Source organism: Coptis chinensis, chromosome 5 (assembly GCF_015680905.1).
Source record: "Coptis chinensis isolate HL-2020 chromosome 5, ASM1568090v1, whole genome shotgun sequence".
In the NCBI taxonomy this organism is placed as follows: Eukaryota; Viridiplantae; Streptophyta; class Magnoliopsida; order Ranunculales; family Ranunculaceae; genus Coptis; species Coptis chinensis.
In genome coordinates, this window is record NC_141460.1 from 67648854 (window position 1) to 67668481 (window position 19628).

The 19628-nt window shown below is 37.8% G+C and overlaps 2 protein-coding genes and 1 non-coding gene across 3 annotated transcripts; all 3 read left to right on the forward strand.

The window, feature by feature from the left end:
• The first annotated feature begins 12278 nt into the window (after positions 1-12278).
• On the forward strand, positions 12279-12397 carry LOC147498496 (5S ribosomal RNA). The gene has a single exon (XR_015197255.1). It is a non-coding gene; the product is annotated as a 5S ribosomal RNA (ribosomal RNA).
• Positions 12398-14872: 2475 nt separating this feature from the next.
• On the forward strand, positions 14873-15433 carry LOC147498497 (uncharacterized). Its single transcript, XM_086563249.1, has one exon. It carries the CDS (start codon positions 14873-14875, stop codon positions 15431-15433), a length of 561 nt encoding a protein of 186 aa, XP_086419375.1.
• Positions 15434-17038: 1605 nt separating this feature from the next.
• On the forward strand, positions 17039-18496 carry LOC147498498 (uncharacterized). Its single transcript, XM_086563250.1, has 2 exons — positions 17039-17130; positions 17671-18496. The coding sequence occupies exons 1-2, from the start codon at positions 17039-17041 to the stop codon at positions 18494-18496; spliced, it is 918 nt and encodes a 305-aa protein (XP_086419376.1).
• Positions 18497-19628: the final 1132 nt, after the last annotated feature.

A 19628-nucleotide genomic window follows, 5' to 3' on the forward strand; every position in this document is an offset into this window, starting at 1 on the left:
CTTCTTTTTTGTTATGGATCCCCTCACGTGAACAGACCAAGAGATCACTAGAAGGTACGTCCATATGTGATTGTCTCTTAACTACACTCCTAACACGTGTTTCAAATCCTTGTTGTCGACCATACTCTTTGTATGTAGTATTTCTTCGCTTCCTCGAAACTGTTAAACGACATCCCTACATACGGTGCTTCTAACAATTGTATGTCTTCGTTTGTGGCTTCAATTGGAAAAGAATCCACTAGTACTAAATCGGGAACATCGGAAGCTCCATTCAAAGTCATTTCTGGTACCAAAAAAAAAAAAAAATAGAGAAATGGAGGCGAGTACAACTTAGAAAAAACATACAATCAGTTCATCAATGACACGAATTTTAGAGCCTGAAAACCTCATTGGATTGAATGGCTAACTACCCTACTGGACTCGATGAGTTCTAGAGAAGGCAGAATGATGTAAAATGCTTAACATATATACCATGTGCAATTTCTTGCTACACAAATTCGGCAGAATGATGTAAAATGTTTAACATATATAGCATGTGCAATTTCTTGCTACACAAATTCTCATCAGTACGTAATGTTCAGCTAGACAACTATTGGTCAAAATTTGTTAGAATAATTTAGTGCATTTGCTTAGATCCAAGATACAACAGGGGTATTTCTCTGGTTTCCTTCATAATGGTCATTTGGATAGTTACAATGCATCACCTTTTACAGCAGGTAACGACTATACATATATATATTATGGTTGGATAACTAACGAAACAAGAAATACTTACGATGGGAGTCTGCCTAACAACCTTTACGATGGGAGTAAAAAAAAAACGAGATTTCCTTGAGAAGAAGAAGAACGAGTTTTTTTTTTGGGTGAAAAAGCTACAAATAAGAAAAATGGGTTTTTTCTTTAGCAAAACAAAATGACATTTTCGTCCCTTTCAATTTCAATTCATTTGTTTGGTTTTTTTAGAGGTAGATCTGGGGTCAGATTCTGTTTGATCTGATGGTTGGCTATGTATGTCAAGATAGTATATCCAGGATTTGATCTTAGAGTAAAGGGTTAGGAAGGCAGGGTGCGAGCCGCATTTCTTGTACTAGTCACCTGCCAATTCTATAAAATAATCTACAAAAATTGAATTACTTATTTACTTTTTTTTGTATCTAATATTTATTTATTTTGTTTTGTTTTGGGTGTAAGGGTAAATTCATAGTTATCACATAATTATAAAGGTGAGTCACACATTTTTTTAATATTAAATCACTATTGCATCACTGTAGGTGGGTGTCAGGATTTTTAAAATAATTAATAAAAGATATATATCATAGAAGATTGGAGCTAATTAGTAGGATCAGCAACACAAGCACGCACATTGTGCACATTATACATAGAAGAAAACTATACCAGTTAGAGCATCTTTAGGAGAGCTACTAAAAAAATACCAAAATTTTGAACAAAAAAACACCAAACCAAAAAAACACCAAGCAATTTTAGGAGCAACATCAAATTTTCGCCATCAAACTACGCGGTTTTTCCAAAACCGCGCCACTAAAGCCCAACTGACAGGTCCAAGCCCACGCGGTTTTGAGAGAACCGCACGGTGTTCTGAACACCACGTGCTACTTCTATATAATCAGGGCCAAAGCCGCGCGGTTCAATCACTTTCAACTCTTCTCTCAATTATAAACCCTCTCCTTAGTAAAAACAAAAAAAACAAAAACCTACCGAAACTCTTGAAATTTGATACGGATCCTTTTGAACCTTTCGAGGGTGATGATTGGCAGTACACAAACGACATTGGCAATGAAGGAGAAGAACCCGAGGAAGTAGAATACGATAGGGGAGAAGACAGTGGGGGAGAAGAACCCGAGGATATATGTCGCGTCGACTGATAGACATCCCTATGTACTAGAGTATCAAATGAACGACTTCGATTGGCAATTTGCACCCGGTGAAGCACTTGATATGGAAGTTGTATCTTCTACACGTGATACAAAACACGTGTCGAGTGCAGTGGCTAATACTCAGGTAATTAATTAGTTTTGATTAAATATTTTGAATATTATGCATTAATTAGTTGAGTTAGACCAATTAATTATTTATCTTATACTTATTTTTTTTTTTCATAATATCAGCATATTATTGACTACCGAGTTAGATCGACTTTACATGGTTTTAGAGAGTGGTGGAAGGTTATTAAGAGTTTGGATGAGTTTGTACATATTAGAGATAGTATTTTGTATACACCTTTGGGTCTTTTGGTTGATGTGGATTATGAAAAGGCTGATTGGGCAGTGGTCATAGCTTTAGTAGAAAGATGGTGGAGTAGAACTCATATATTTCATTTTCCTTGTGCGGAGTTAGGGTTCACACCACTAGACTTCACTATGATTTTTGGGTTGAGTATCGGTATAGGCCAACCAATACATTTTCATACAAATTATGAGAATATGGATAGTATGCTTATGAGTTTTCCTCGCTTAGATGCGGATGCTTATGATTCTTCTGGTATTAAGCTATCTCATATTAAGACTGCATATATGGAACCCCTCTTGGATCCTGATACACGAGTGGAGTTAGCTTTGACTGTTCTACCTGGTAGTGAGGGTGCTGATGTATATGTTAGGGCTTTTTTGATGTTTTTTATTGGGCATGTTCTGTTTCCCAATGGTTATTCTACAGTACGACTGGAATATTATGCTTATGTATCTGATTTGCATGTTATGAGAGATTATGACTTGAGTAACTCAGTATATCCCACATTGATAGCGGTGTTAGATAAAGCTTCACAGATATTCGGAAGTAGAAGTCCTCAGATTGCAGGATTCACAGGACTTTTAGAGATTTGGTTTTATGAGTACTTTCGAACTCTTTGTCCTAACATAGACATGATTGTTGATACTTGCCCTAGATTTGGTAGTTGGTCAGGGCCTCACTTGACATGTAACAGGGGGTAGATTAGAAATAATGTCTGTATGGCTCGTGCTCAAATTGATATTAGATCATTGTCATCTATTGAGTGGAGACCTTGGCGTTTGACTACTGCCTTTGACGATCCAGTTGTGCAACATGCTTGTGTGTTGTCACGTCATAGAGTTGTTTTTACCGCACGTGACTGTATGGTTTGGTACTGTGGCAACAGATGTTGGAGGCAGATGACTGGACGTTATGGAGTTCCATGTGCTCCCATGCCAGATGTTAGTGATGCGAAGTTGTGGGGTAGAATTCAAGTTCATGAAGTTTATGCCAGTGATAGTCCTTGGTCAGATGCGTCTTCTTTTGTTGTTGAGCAGACTGCTGATCAGTATTATAGATGGTGGAACCGTGTCTCCATGGGTCCGTTGTTACCCCCTGTTGGTCGGGCTAGCAACTTCGAGTTTGTGGGCCTGGAAGGGATGAGACGTGAGCTGCGTTTTCTCATCCGCCACAGCCTGTTTACAACCCACAACCTCTGAATGCATATCATCCAGCTCCTGTGTTTGCCAGTAATCCTCATATGTTTGCCGTGTGTGGACCTGATAGGGAGGCTACTTACATTTTCATTCCTGAGGTGCCTCGTGCTCGTTGCCATGAGTTAGAGCCGCAGATTGATCAGTATACCACGGTGAGTATAGTTATTTTATTTTTCTTATTCATTATATATATATAATATGTACTCACAATGTATTTTCTTAGATTTTCAGGCTGAGATTCGGGAAATATATGAGAACCAGATTTGTATGTTTGATGGGATGAGGACTACCGTGTATCATTATAGCCAAGAAAGGGAGGAGGCATATTCTCAACATATCAATAATCCCAACGTGCGTATGACAAGACTCGAAAAGTGTATGAGGATATTCAGCAGGTGTACACGCAACAACATCAGGGATATGAGGAACTTCAGGCTGAGGTAGTTAACCTTCGTGCAGATAGAGAAGATCTTGATTCTCAGGTTAGGAACTTAGAGGAGCAGCTTAGGAATATCCAAATAGAGAGAGGAGAGGGATCGAGTGGTAAGGGGCGTAAGAAGAGAACTAAATAAATTTTATATAATATGATAGGTTTTGGATCATTTTGGACTGCATAATCATAATCATAATCATAGGTTTTTAATTTCTTTAATTTTTTCGATTTTGAATCACAATTCTTAATTTCTTTAATTGCACAATTATTAATTTCTTAACTTCTATGCACAATTCATAATTTCTCAATTTTGCACCAAAATTTTCACACGGTGTTGGCAAAACCGCACCCATAGAAGCCCAAGCCCACGCGGTTTTGGAAAAACCGTGCAATAGAAACCCATTTAACAGCCCAAGCCCACGCGGTGTTGGAAAAACCGTGCGGTTTTGCCAAAACCGCGTGAGTGATTTGATACAGCACCAAACCTGGAACCAAATATTGGCCGATTTAGTGTTTGGTTTGGTGTTTTCATTTTCCGAAGTTGAAAAAATACCAAATTGTTGGTTTTGATGCATCAACATGTGACTCAAACCCGAACCAAATATTGGTTGAAAAACACCAAATTTTTTGTGTTTTCATTGTGACTCTCCTGAAGTTGAAAAAATACCAAATTGTTGGTGTTTGATGCTAGGTTGATATCACTCCTAAAGATGCTATTACCACATGAAATTATAGATTACTACCAAAAACATCAATAAGGCCCACCGTTTTTCTGTTTAAGACGTTTACAATCAAATAATTATCATTATGCCATCAGCGAAAGTACAATTCTACTCTTAAAAAAAAAATCACAAAAGTGTGAAATGACGAAATTGATCCCTGGGACATACACCAAAACACTATTTATCGTACCCCATATTTTCTAATTAATATATATAGTAAGATAACATCACAAAGTTACATAGTCACAAAGAAGTTATTTATCATAACCGCACCACACAGGTGATTTGTTTGTGTGGTTATTTGAGAGTTTTGTTTGTTATTTGTTAATTTTTTATGTTTGTTGTTTCTGTTTTGTACGAAAGGTTTAGAGTTTTTATTTTATTTTTATTTTTTTGGTTATTTCTTCCTTATGTAGGCTTTGGCGAAAAGGGTAGAATAGTAAAATTAGTGATTTTGGCTTACATGGACTATTTTGTAATGGATCTTGACCTAATTCAAAGGCTCATAACTTCGCTCCAATATATAATTTCGACCCACATGAGTAAAACCCTAAGGGGGTGTTTGGATCCTATTTATTTATTGTCAATAAACATTTATTAGTGAAAAAACATTTTTTGAGAAAACATTTTTGTAGAAAGTAGTTTTTCACCCAAAAAACATTTATTAGTCCAAAAAACATATTTGATGATAAATAGCAAAAACTTGTTTTTCAAGTTAAAAAACAGTTTTTTCTTCTCACTTTCTCATTCAGCTCCAAAGGCATATGGATTGCCTATTAGTAAAAAATGCCGAGATATGCTAAGATATTTCGAGAAATATCACAAAATTTACTAGTTTGATCAAATAACTTTTAAGAAAAAATCTCAACCAAACATGTTTATTTAAAAATTGTTTTTAGAATAAATATTTTTTCAGAAAAAATACTTTTGAGAAAAACTAATTTTTTGAAAAAATGAGATTCAAACACCCACTAATTGTAATCTATAAAATATCTGTGAGAGCAAAACCCTAATAATCTAATTGTAATCTATAAAATCAGTGTGAGAGAAAAACCCTAATCATCATGTTAGTTAGTTTTGTTTCTAGGGTTAGGGTTAGCCTTCGTACCATTGTCATTTTCTTCAAGCTTTAATTTATTCAATAAAAAAAATCCATTTTTTACTTATCAATCCATCTCTATTTCAATGTCTTCGTTATTATTTCACGACTATCTTCTAATGATCCTGGGGTAAACTCTCTCAATAGAGAGAATTATATATATTTTTATAGTATTTTTGTGTTTGGGATCAAAAGAAATTTTATTCTAATAAAATTTTGAAATATCAATTTATTTGCAGATAACTAGTGTTATGCAATTTTCTCATATTGATGAAGAATCGTTCAAGAATTGCCCTTGCTAAGATTGAGAAATATGTACGAGCTGAACCTAGTCACTTTGTAAAAAGAATGATGGATGCAAAACTCAATGCTGCAGGATACATTATGGAGATGATAGGTGGCATAAGGTATGTCTGCAGGCATTTTTCATAAATATATTTGTCATTTTTTACCTTTCTAATTAATTATTTCATTTATTTTACCCAGTTTCATGCATGGAACGTCTAAAGGAGTTGGCATTGAGAAGTGATGGAGTGGATTGGGTTAGAATACATTCTACTCTGCGAGAAATGAGTAATTCTGTATTTTCAAAGGAAAGATGTGTTGTCCATGTTGTTGGCAACAAAAGATCACTCACCAAATCCGAATTTTGGATTAGATCTTTTTTCTCTACTCTTCCCAGAACTTTCTTATAGACTGATATGTTAAATGTCGAACTTCTTAGAAGTAATGAAACACTTGTTCTCCCAACAAAGGTCAATTTCCTTCTCTATTATATTATATTCTTTAGCTTTGGACACCTTTTGTGTATTTCTTCGTCTAATATAATGTTTTTTTTTTTTTTTTTTTGAAGTGTCAAAGTAAAAAATCGATGTAATGTAAATATAATTAAAAAAATACCTTATTTTGGATGTTGGGGTTTTTCTGTCTCTTTGGCAGTACCGACAATGGATTTTGCATTCTTTTAACCCCATCCAGTATTTCCTTTTCTCAAGCTTGCTTAGCTTCCGATGCTAGCAATAGTAAAAAAAAAATGGTCAACATAGCAGGAAAACTAAATTAGTGCGAGTAAGATGCAGAAACCTATGAGCGAAGTCTAACTGAGTTTTCACATAAGTAGATAAAGAGATCATTCATAAATGCTATAAGCAAAGAAGAAGAAAGAGAAAATTGTCACTGGTACCAAATGTCGATCGATTAGAAAATATCATTACTCAAAATGTCTTATTGGTTTTTTACTTATAAACCACCAAACATTATACCGAAAGTAGTTGTTCGGTTTTCGAACACTATTGGTGTATATCTTTCTCATGTATTATTATTTCACAGGTTAACTATGTAGGTAAAGCCAATAACCTTTATGAGACAGAGTATCGGTTTAATGGCAGTGCATTAGTCATTTCTAGACACCTCAATGATGCATGGTTGCTAAACAATGTCAGATCCATCGGAGGTGCCTATGGTGCAAAGTGCAATTTCAACCCATACAACGGCTTATTTTCCTACCTCTCGTCCCATGATCCCAGCTTGCTTAGAACGCTGGATGTTTTTTATGGATCTCCAAGCTTCTTGCTTGAGAATGAGTTGGATGCCGACTCTCTTACAAGAACCATTTTTAGCATTGTCAAAGGGTTGCAAAATAAACCATCCTATGTTGAAGCTTATTTTGCAAGGTAATTAGTGACTGCATCACTCTTTGCTCTTTGTACTAGTTCGGTATATGTTAGTTATCATAGCTTAATTATTAGTTCTTTTGTTGCTACATCCATTCACTTGAAATAATATTCTTCAGCAAGAAAAGGTTTTGAATGCCTATTGACAATCGCATTAAAGCTAGGGATTTCGTTATACTAATATAGATATTATGCCAACGAAATTCAACATACTTGGAATCAATTATTAGTGATAATAACTCAATTTCAAGGGATCAAATTTATATCGAGTTGTCTATGATTAGATATAGCAATTAAAGTAGTGAAATTTATTTTGTTAGACCAATTCTTTGGTGTGGATTTAAACTCTCTTTATGTTCCTCTCGTTAAAAACTCTTATTTCAAAATTGCGGTTTTTAGTTAACAATTTCATTTTCATATGATTAAGTAGTTTAAACAAATCCAAAATAAATCATTTTCCATCACTAGTTTTCCCATTGATTCAAGCCATCATTGTGTCGTACCAAAAAAAATATGAAGAAACTCAATAAATAGAGCATCTTAGAGAGGAAAAAAAATAAATGAGGCGATGAAGAATACCCTAATCTCTATTATATAGGGTAGCTGACTTGAAGAAACCATTCACTTTGCAGCTGGTCAGATAGGTGGAAAATACTAATAGCTAGGTGTGAATGTAAAAAGTTGAGAATTGATTAAGTAAGACAATCCTTAGTGCACTGAGTACATTTTTTCAAGGACGATAACCCACTTAAAATTGACTACGCACAAATGTGATTCAAATAAAATTAAAAGAAATAGGGCTGCATATTATGTTGTAAACAATTGTAATCCAGAAAAGGAGAAACTAGTTTGTAATTTAGGTCCTTTAGAGGAAAAACTAGATGCAATAGTACAAGAGGATGCTAAGCTAGTGGTTGTACATATACTAGATTCTAATGAATACAGATTGGGGCATTAGTGATTTAAAAAATTTCTTAAATCTCTTTTTAGTTCGTCAATCAACCTCATCACGAGATTGTCTGAATTGTTTCCATTCTCCTTGAAGCTCGAAAATTGTTAGTGAGAACAAGTGCCCCACCAACCCATGAGTATTCTTTCTAATGAACCTCTTAACTGCATTGTAGCAGCAACTTCATTTTCACCATTCAAGGTGATCTTCTTCCTCTTATGTTTAAAAGTCATCTATAGCTTATTAAGATCGAGGACAATAGGACCACACTTTTTAAGCCAATCTCCACCCAATACCATATCGCAGCCTCCTAGTGGCAAAAGTCTAATTTCATCTACAAATTGATGTCCATGCATTTCTCACTTCAGCTTTTGACACACAGCCTGGCTAACTATTCCCTCTCCATTAGCCACGGTAACTACCAATTAAGTTGTTGGGTCCACCTTACAGTACACTTGCTAAGCTACTTCGGGATCCATGAAGCTATGAGTGCTACCACTGTCAATCAATATGGTAATAGTTTTTGTCTTAATCAACCTTTGAATTTTTTTGAGTGCGACTTTGTTGCACACACTGAATCCGTGTGTTTGTTGACACTCCATCTGAACCGTCCACGTATACACTTTACAACAATTGCTTTGACTTCCCAAATTAAATTATAAAAGTTGCTAAAAAAAAAAGAAAAAAAAAAGAGAGAAATAACAGAAAACTAAAATGAACAATCAAATCATTCAAAGAGGTTCGCCTTTCTTCTCCAACATTTGTAGCCACAGTACCAAACCATACAGTCATGTGCGACAAAAACAACTCTGTGACATGACAAAACACAAACATGCTACACAACTGAATCGTCAAAGGCAGTAGACAAACGTCAAGGTTTCCACTCAATAGATGACAATGATCTAATATCAATCTGAGCACAAGCCATACACACATTATTTCTAATCTGCCCCCTATTACGAGTCAAGTGAGGCCTGACCAACTTTCAAATCTAGGGCAAGTATCAGCAATCATGTCTATGTTAGGACAAAGACAACGAAAGTACTCATAAAACCAAATCTCCAAAAGTCCTGTGAATCCTGCAATCTAAGGACTTTTACTTCCAAATGTTTGTAAAGATTTGTCTAACGCCGATATCAATGTGGCATATACTGAGCTACCAAGGTCATAATCTCTCATATTATGCAACTCATAAACATAAGCATAATATCCAAGTCGTACTATATAATGACCATTTGGAAACAAAACATGCCCAATAAAAAACATAAAAAAATCCCTAATATACACATCAACACCCTTACTACCAGGTAGAACAATCAAAGCTAACTCTGCTCGTGTATTAGGATCCAAGAGAGGTTTCATGTATGTAGTCTTAATATGTGATAGCTTAATACCAGAAGAATCATAAGCATTCACATCCAAGCGAGGAAAAATCATAAGCATACTACCAATGTTCTCATAATTTGTATTAAAAGGTATCGGTTGGCCTATACCCATACTCAACCCAGAAATCATGGTAAAGCCTAGTGGTGTGAACCCCAACTCCGCACAAAAAAAAATGAAATATATGAGTTGTATTCCACCATCCACCATCTTTCTACTAAAGTTATGACCACTGCCCAATCAGCCTTCTCATAATCTATATCAACCAAAAGACCCAAAGGTGTACACAAAATACTATTTCTAATATGTACGAACTCATCCAAACTCTTAAGAACCTTCCACCACTCTCTAGCACCAAGTAAAGCCGATCTAACTCGGTAGTCAATAACTTGCTGATATTATGGGAAAAAAATGCATATAAGATAAATAATTAATTGGTCCAACTCAAATAATTAATGCATAATATTCAAAATATTTAATCAAAACTAATTAATTACCTGAGAATTAGCCACTACACTTGACACGTGTTTTGTACCACGTGTAAAAGACACAACGTGCATATCAAGTGTTTCATCGGGATTAAATTGTCAATCAAAGTTGTTCAATTGATACTCAAGTACATAGGGATATTTATTAGTCGGCGCGATATCTTTGGCTTCTTCTCCCCCATCGTCTTGTCCTTCCTCGGGTTCTTCTACCTTTACATCATCGCCAATGTCGTTTGTGTACTGCCAATACTCATTGTCATCACCGTTGAAAAGTTAAAAATGATCCATATAAAATTTCAAGAGTTTAGGTAGGTTTTTGTTTTTTTTAACTAAGGAGAGGGTTTATGAATTGAGAGAAAAGTTAAAAATGAATGAACCGTGAGGTTTTGGTCATTTTTATATAGACATAGCACGTGGTGTTCAAACATCGCACGGTTTCTGGAAAACCACATGGGATTGGGCTTCAAAGATGGGCTTCAGTGGCACGGTTTTGAGAAAGCCGGGCTATACAGTGCGATTTATCCAAAATCGCGTTATTTGATGTCAACTATTTGATATTGCTCCTAAAGTTGGTTGGTGTTTTCTTGGTTTCTCTCCTAAAGATGCTCTCAGGCTGATTTAGGTGGGGCTAGCCCCAAGAGATGTCAGGTAACAAAACAAAAAAGTGCAAAGGGGCGGAAGTACAAAACCAAAAAACTGAAAAAGCGGGTGTAATACAAACTGCATATAGAAAGTTACACACATGTTCTCTAACTTTGTCTTTAATACCTCTGGATCCATCTACTTACTCCCTTTGCAAAAAGATGGTCATAAAGATACTGCTTGCCATTCTATCACCTGCCAAGAACTAACACATCTTCTAGGAGCATTGTTAATGCAACTGGAACTGGAGTTGGCACTCAGAGGCAACAAATACAGAAGACTACTACTGCTTGGGTAAGAAGACCTATAAATGTTGAAGCACAAGCTACTGATGCAACAATTGTGATTCTTGTTACTATAGTATGTACCTGATGATGTGGTCTGTCATGTACAAGATCTTCAAGGTATACGCATGCTACAACCACTATAGTGGAGGAGAGCCTAGCTGCAAATCACTTAGCCATTGTTGTATGTAGCACCTGATAGGATCTTTACCTCAAACCAATTTCAAGCTTTAGCAGATGAAGTTGATATGGATTCCTGTCAAGATTTAGAGGTTGTAAACCTTTTCAAGTTTCGATCACCACCAAGAAATAGCTGCTGAAGGAGACTTCCACATTATGTTTCCAGAAGCCCAGAACCACAAGTCTCAGAAGCAGTAAATGAATTATATGTCAACAACTTGGAGGAGTTCAGTAATGTAATTAAGGAAAGAGCTTGAAGACTGAGAATAATTTTTGGTATGTATTCTTCTCATCAAAGAGATATAAGTAGATAATTACAAGGCTATAGAGATAATTACTGTTAGAAAAATGGATTTGCACAAATCCATTGAGATATGAATGAGTAATTTGTCTCCTAAGTTATCCCACATTGAGATGAAATGGGTTTCTCTTGAAACATTACGTAAAGTGAGAAAAATCTTTTCAAAAGGATGCACTGGTTCGAAATAGTGCATTATGCCAAAAAGGTGCAACATTTCGAAATGTGCACTGGTTCGAAACAGTGCATCATGCCAAAAATGTGTGACCTTTCGAAATAGACACTAGTTCAAAACAGTGCTTTATGCCGAAATGGTGTGACCTTTCGAAACATGTGACTTTTCAAATAGTTGTTTACTTTTTACCAAGAGTCACTGTGTTGTTTCGAAGAGGCACCACTCACCTATAAATAGTGGATGAATTTGGAGAGAAAGACACACCAGATCACACAGAGTTCTGATCTTTCTCCCCCTGTTCTTAGTCAAATACTATGTTGTGTTCAATGATTCTATAGAATTGAAGTGCTAGCTTTTTATAGAAGGAAATCCGTTCTATCTTGGGAGACAGTTTTCCATCAACCTTCAAGCACCGTGAGGGGGAAAATATGTCTTAAGGACATAGTGATCATCACTAGGCTTAGATTTAATAATTGGTAAATTAAGTTCATTCATTGAACTAAAAGATTGGGTGCGATCATACCAGCACTAATGCACCGGATCCCATCAGAACTCCGCAGTTAAGCGTGCTTGGGCGAGAGTAGTACTAGGATGGGTGACCTCCTGGGAAGTCCTCGTGTTGCACCCCTATTTTGGTTAACATCAACAGAGCATGTTAAGATAAAGCAAGTAGAGAAGAATAGTTAAAAATGGGGACCAACTCTTGGGCGACCAGGAGTGCTATAACTTAAGATGCATCTGGTTCCTGTGCTCCTTTTTCCTTCCCGCTTTTAGTAAAAACTGGTTTGGTGCAATTATCTTATCTTTTCTGCTTTCTAAGTTCCTTTCCTTATCAGGTAAAATCCTCAACTGAAGACAGTGTGAGTTCTGGTAAGGAGAGATTCTAGGGGCTTAGCTTACAAGTTCAGTTCTCCGTGGATAATATTGTTTCTCATCTTTGGTGGTTGCTTGCTGGTAAAATCCTCAAGTGTTAACACCGCGTGAGTTCGAGTAGGAAGATAGCGCACTACCTCTTTGATAACGTAGTTGGATACGCTTCTAGAGATGGATTCGCAGCTAGATAATCTTCAGAGTTTTCCCCCACTCACAGCTGCTCGCGAGCAGGGATGTAATCCATCCTTGGGTAACAATCAGATGCAATATAATAATGTGAAGGCTACATGTAACCAGGCGTCGAATTGGAGCTCGCTTTTCCAGGGAGGAAATGCATCTACATCAGATACCTCTCTCCAAAGGTTTGAGCTTGATATGATTGAGAGGGTTACACAAGTGCCGATGGACTTGAGGTGGAAAGGTCTCAATGTGTGGAAAGAGTATGTTGTGGGTTTTTTTTTCTGGAACAGAGGCTTCCATATCCGGTGGTGAAGGAGTTCTTGAAAAAAAAATGGAAAACAAAAGGTGTATATGAGATGGTTGCTGATGCTGACCTGTTTTATTTTAAATTTTCTAATGAGGAAGATAAGAGGAAAGTGTTAGAAAATCCCCAGATATTCATGGCAGGGAAATGCTTCATAGTTACTCAATGGACTCAGGACATTGAGAGGAGGAAGGATGTTGTTAAAGCTATACCAATCTGGGTTAATCTTTATAATGTACCAAAGGTGCTCTGGACTGGAGAGGGGTTGGGTTTTTTAGCCAACAGAATAGGAGAGCCATAGAGGATGGATGAAGCCACAGCAGCACGGAAGAGATTACTGTATGCGAGGGTTTGTGTTCTAGTGGAAATTACAGCAGAGATGCCAGATTCTTTTGAAATAAATATGGGTGGAGAAGATGTTAGGAAAATCTCACATAGAATATGGGTGGGTTCCAAAAATGTGCGACTATTGTAAAAGGTTTGGACATAAGACTGTCGACTGTAGCAGTATAGGGCATATGCCTAGGGTTGACTCTCGTGTGGAAACTAGGGTGCACACAACTGAGATTACAAGTGTGATTAGTACTACTTCAGGGGAAGAGAACACAGTGCACAATGCGGCACCAGTCACAACCTCAAATAATGAGATAAATCAAGAAGACAGAGGTGCTCAAACTGTGGAGGGTGCTACTGGGGGAACAATGAATGTCATAAATCTGGGAATTGGAGGTTTAAATGTAGCTGGGGTGGATTTGAACAGTCCAGAGAATACCATGGGTGAAGACAATGGAATGAGAGTGGATGATAGTGAGGAAACAAGGATAAATGCAGAGGATTCAACAGTGGGATTGGATGAGATGAATGCAGTAATGGAAATGGTAGAGAATGAAGTGAGGGCTATAGTGTTAGCAACATCAGCTGAAGTACCAGAAGAAATTGAGAAGAGGAAGGAATATGAAAGCGACAGTGAATCAGATGTATGTCAGAGTAATATGTTTGCGGCCTTAGTACCTTTTGAGAACACTCGGATTGATGAAATGCAAACAAATCCAGATCCACTGATGCACTATGAAGTTGAGCAGAATGAATATAACAATCTCCTTGTGGCAGCCAGAAATGGGGACTTGTCTGATGAGGAGTCTTCGGAGGAGGAAACTATCTATTTCAAGGATAAGAATAATATCCCCCTGTCTGTATCGAATTCACCTGCTTCTCCAAAAGGTGGTGTGACAACGAGGAGTAAAGGTCAAACAACTAATAAGTCTAGTGGTAAGAAAAGCAAAGGAAAGAAGAGTAGGGGACGCCCCAAGGGTTCAAAAAACAAAAACTCCAATCTATAAATGATAGGACCAATTTAAGGCCCGGAATGTGAGAGGAGCTAATGACCTGTTGAAAGCAAATGGAAATAAATAAGGTCGACAAAGTAAGAAGTTGTGTATATTTGGGCTGCTAGAAAACGAAAGTGAAGCAAGCCAAGTATGACCTCATAAGACAAATATGTTGCCCTACATGGGAACATACTAATAACTATGATCGGAGTCACTCGACGGGCGACGGATATCTTTGATCCGTGCTCAGAGTCGAGTTCTTCTTCGAACGGACACATCGGATCAGTATATACATTGTAGAGTTACATATCTTCTAGAACCAGAAGAGTTCTTGCTCACAGTAGTATACGCTAGTAATGCTCCACGGGAAAGACTAGTGTTATGGAAGGATTTGCATGGTATACACAAATCGATTCAGATGCCATGGTGCGTAGTAGGAGACTTCAATAACATTTTGGCTGCAAATGAAAGGATAGGAGGAGATCCTATGCATCCGAATGAAGTGACTGATTTTAGTATATGCATACAGAATGCGGGACTCTCAGATATAAAATCCACTGGGTTCTTTTACACTTGGTGGAATAAATCCATCGGATCAGCCAGAATCATGTCGAGGATTGATAGATGTTTGGTTAATAGCCTGTGGCTATCTCGATACCCGCAAACTATAGCTGATTTTCTGCCACAGGGTGTTTCAGATCACTCCCCTATTCTCATTACATGGAACGATTTTAAGAGAAAGCCAACACCGTTCAGATTTTGCAACTTTTGGGTTTATCAGGATGAGTTTAAAAGTATGCTAGAGGAAGTGTGGGCAACTCAAATCTATAATAACCCGATGTATAAACTGATGCAGAAACTCAAGTTACTAAAGGAAAGGCTTAAACCATGGGCAAGAAGGAACTTCTCCAATTTACATGAGAGAGTAATTGTTGCTAGGCAAAATTTACAGGATGCACAAGTCTTTGGTCCAAAATAAGTCCGATGATCGATGTTGGGAGCACAGAAAGGGCTGCAATGCAGCGTACATAAGTCTTGCACGAAAGCGTAAGGAGGATATGAGGCGTAAAGCGAGGAGGAGAAATGGATGATAGGCGGGGATAGATGCACCAGTTTTTCTTCAATTCATTGAAGGAAAAAGCCGCCAAGAAAGGTATTTGGGCAATTGCAAACGACCGGGGGTTACATTTAAAATTCGAGGCGGATGTATCGAGATATCATTGTTGAGTATTTCGAGAAAAGATGATGGGTACCGAGGCTCCGCCCGCAGAGAGAAAAGTTTTTCATGGATTTGAAAGTCCGAAATGTCATCGAGCGAACATGAGATTTCTACTTGATCACGAGGTTCTGAGGAGCAGAGATTAGGCAGGCTATCTTTGAGATGGAGAATAATAAAGTGCCTGGTCCGGATGGGTTTAATCCGTTCTTCTTTAAATATTGTTGGGAGACAGTGGGAGAGGATGTAATAAGTGCCGTTAAAAATGTGTTCAGATGCTTTAAGATGCCGAGGGGTATCAATGCTACCTTCCTTTGCCTCATCCCAAAGGTGAGCAACCCTTCAAGAGTGGAGGAATTTCGACCCATAGCACTGTGCAACACGATATATAAGTGCATATCGAAAGTAATCACCAATAGAATACAAATGGTGATATATGAACTTGTACATGAGAACCAGTGTGCTTTTATCCCAGGTAGATCTATTCAAGATAATATTCTCATGGCCCATGAAGTGTTGAGAGGATATGATAGGGCGCATGGCACACCCGGATGCTTTCGATTAAACCGGATATCGAAAAGGCATATGATATGGTTAGTTGGAAAACGATCCTCCTCTTGTTGGAGAAATTTGAATTCCCTCGAGAAGATCACGAAGATGGATTCATATGTGTATTAGTCTTATTATTTCTGTCTCCGGTGAATGGGGCTCGAAAGGTTTTTTTGGGAGAAGAGGTTTGCGTCAAAGGCGACCCTATGTCTCCGTATATTTTGTGCTAGTCATGGAAATTTTGGGAATTGTGATCAGGAAAAGCATTGGATCCAGGCTCATGCAATATCACTCTAAATGCAAAAGGAATATGTTGACACATTTGGCCTTTGCTGATGACGTTCTCATCTTCTGCAAAGGGGAAGCAACCTCTATAGAAGGCCTTAAGGACTGTTTACAAATATTCAGTGAAGCTACTGGACTCAGCATTAACCCGCATAAGACTACTATAATGACGGGAGCTATGTTTCATGATGATGCACGAGCGCTGGCCTAGATACTGGGTTTGGAACTTGTGAAACCTCCAGTAAGATATCTCGGTCTCCCACTCATTTCTGCTCGACTTGGAATCAAAGAGTGCCAACCATTGATTGAAAAGGTCACAGGCCGCATAAAGGACTGGAAAGCTAAACTACTATCTCACGCAGGCAGACTACAGCTGGTCCTCGCTGTTTTGAGTTCTCTAAACATCTATTGGGCCAGAACTTTCATACTTTCCTCAAAGCGATCTTTGGAACAAATTGAGAAAATATGTGTCACCTTCCTATGGAGCCGAACCCGAATCCAAAGGTGTGTACATCAAGCAAGCTTGAGTACCATATGCAAAACAAAGGAGGAGGGTGGCCTAGGGATGATGAGTATGGAAATATGGAACAAGGGCGCGCATTGTGGGCTGCTGTTCAAGATCGCAAGTAAAGAGAGTAGCGTCTGGGTCGAGTGGATTTGGAGAAATCAGTTGGAGAATAAATTCTTGTGGACTATGCCGATTCCCAGAGATTGTTCTTGGTCATGGCGCAATATCTTGAAGTGCAGAAAGGAAGCAAGAGAGCTAATCTGTTATTCAATCTCAAATGGGGAAGACACACTCTTATGGCACGACATTTGGTGCAGCAGCAGTCCTCTCTTACACAATTCACAAGCGGTAGCTGAAATCATGCTTCCCCTCAATGCAACAGTGAAGGAGCTATTGACTAATGGAAGATGGAATGACATTGTAAATAATATATAGTGCAGTACCCTCAGAGAAGATATCTTGAGTACCAAAGTGAATCGACACATAGAGAGAGATCGAGTAGTATGGACACCGCATCATAGTGGATCATTCACACGACGAGCGGTCGCATCACGCCCACGAGAAGACATGGGGGTAAGGTTAGATGGCAACGTATGGTATGGGGCCGACTGGTTATCCCTAGTCATTCCTTTACTGCCTGGCAATTATTCTCGAACAGCCTCTCCACTCAAGATAGGTTAGTTTACAAGAAGATTCTAACACATTCATCTTGTTGCCTGTGTCAGCAAAGTCGGGAATTCTCAAATCACCTTTTCTTTGAATGCTCCTTCTCTCGAGAGGTGATCAATGGCATTAAGATAGTCTTGGGTATTGGAACTGATTGCAGAAGCTCAAATAGAGAATGGTCTTCACTGCTAAAACTTTGCAGAGGGTCGAGCCAGGTGGTGGAAATCTATAAGAGTTACATATGTGCAATAGTTAATGGGATTTGGAAGGAGCGAAATGCACGTAGGTTCTCCAATCATAGTAGGCCAGCATCAGCAGTGTTGAAATGCATTCTGAGAAAGATGAGAAGGTATCTACAGGTGAAGGTATCGGAAATGGAGGACACGGACGTCGCCCGAAGGCTAACTCAGGATATCGGGATCCAGGTGAAGTTTAAAAGTGCGGCACAACAGTTTTGTACCTGGGAACCACCTGAACAGGATAGATTCAAATTGAATACAGATGGGGCTGTTGCAGATAATGGTACGGGTCATGGGGGAGCAATCAGAAATAGTAAGGGTGAGTTATTGAGAGCATTCACTGGTAGTGGAGGAGAGAGGTCAGTACTCTTCCAAGAATTGAAGGCCATCGAGATTGGGTTGAGTATATGTTTGGAAATAGGTTGTGTACAAGTGGATGTGGCATCAGACTCTCTACAAGCAGTACAAATGAGTAACAAGGGAGCCAAGCCGCCATGGAACTGTCAAGATGTGCTAAACCATATTTTAGATATAGCGTCCACAGTTGTTAAGTTGTACTTTCTCAAGATATGTTTTTAGGGAGTCTAAACAGAGTGGCCGACCACCTAGTCAGGCCTATCTATTGACCATGGTTGTAATATTGTGTATGTTGGTCCTCCAATAGGTAGGGAGTTGTATAATTTCATTGAGGAGGATGCAAGAGGAACCATATATGTAATGAGTTGGATGATGAATACAGTGAGGGTCATCACTAACCCTATTTAATAATTTAAAAAAAAATTGAACTAAAAAATTTGTTTGTTTGTTGAAATTAAAGGTTTGCTCATGATATATTTGTTATATCAATTTGATTTCTTGTTTACTTAACAATAAGTATATTTTTGGAATAGATTTCCTACAATTACAACTAATACATTCCTAATTAGTATATGGAGAATAATACAATATGCTCACTAATATAGAAACACAAGCTATGGCTTAACAGAGCTTACATTCCATGAGGTTTCCAATGAGTTTGAAGATGACATAGAGATTTTTTTCTTACCATCATGCCACTGTAGAACATCAGGAACCAGATGACGCAAACATGGTTGCAAGTAAAGTAACTAATAAGAGGGAAACTAGATCCTCTAAACAACAAAAACAATTACCTTTACATAGTAAGAACACAAGTTCGAATAAAGGAAAGAAGTAGGTGCAACAGACTACTCAAGGCACAGGACAAGGAAGGGGGAAAACCAAAGGAGGTAACAAAAAACTACCTTTAAAGTTTTAATGATAGTTTTAGGATCCTGGAATGTTAGGGGAATAAATGAGCATCATAAAGCCAATGAGGTGAATAAGATTAGACTGTAACACAAGCTATGTATTTTAACTCTCTTGGAAACGAAAGTTAAGAAAGAAAAGTTCGATACTATAAGAAATATTTGATGTCCCTTTTGGTCTTATCTCAGAAATTATGCAAGTAATGCTGAAGGGAGAATTTGGTTCTGTTGCGATCAAAGTTTTGTACCAGTGAAGCTAATTAAGTTGACATCTAGCTAATGAGGTTTGATTATAAGAAAAAAAAAAGTATTGCCCCATTGTGAATTATAAGTTTCCAGACTATTGAGTGAACTGCTTTGAATTGGTTTGTTCCTATTCCATAGTCAGGACTATTTCAGAGAATTTATAACTTTTTTAGGCAAGTGATTTTTGTCACCTATGTTTT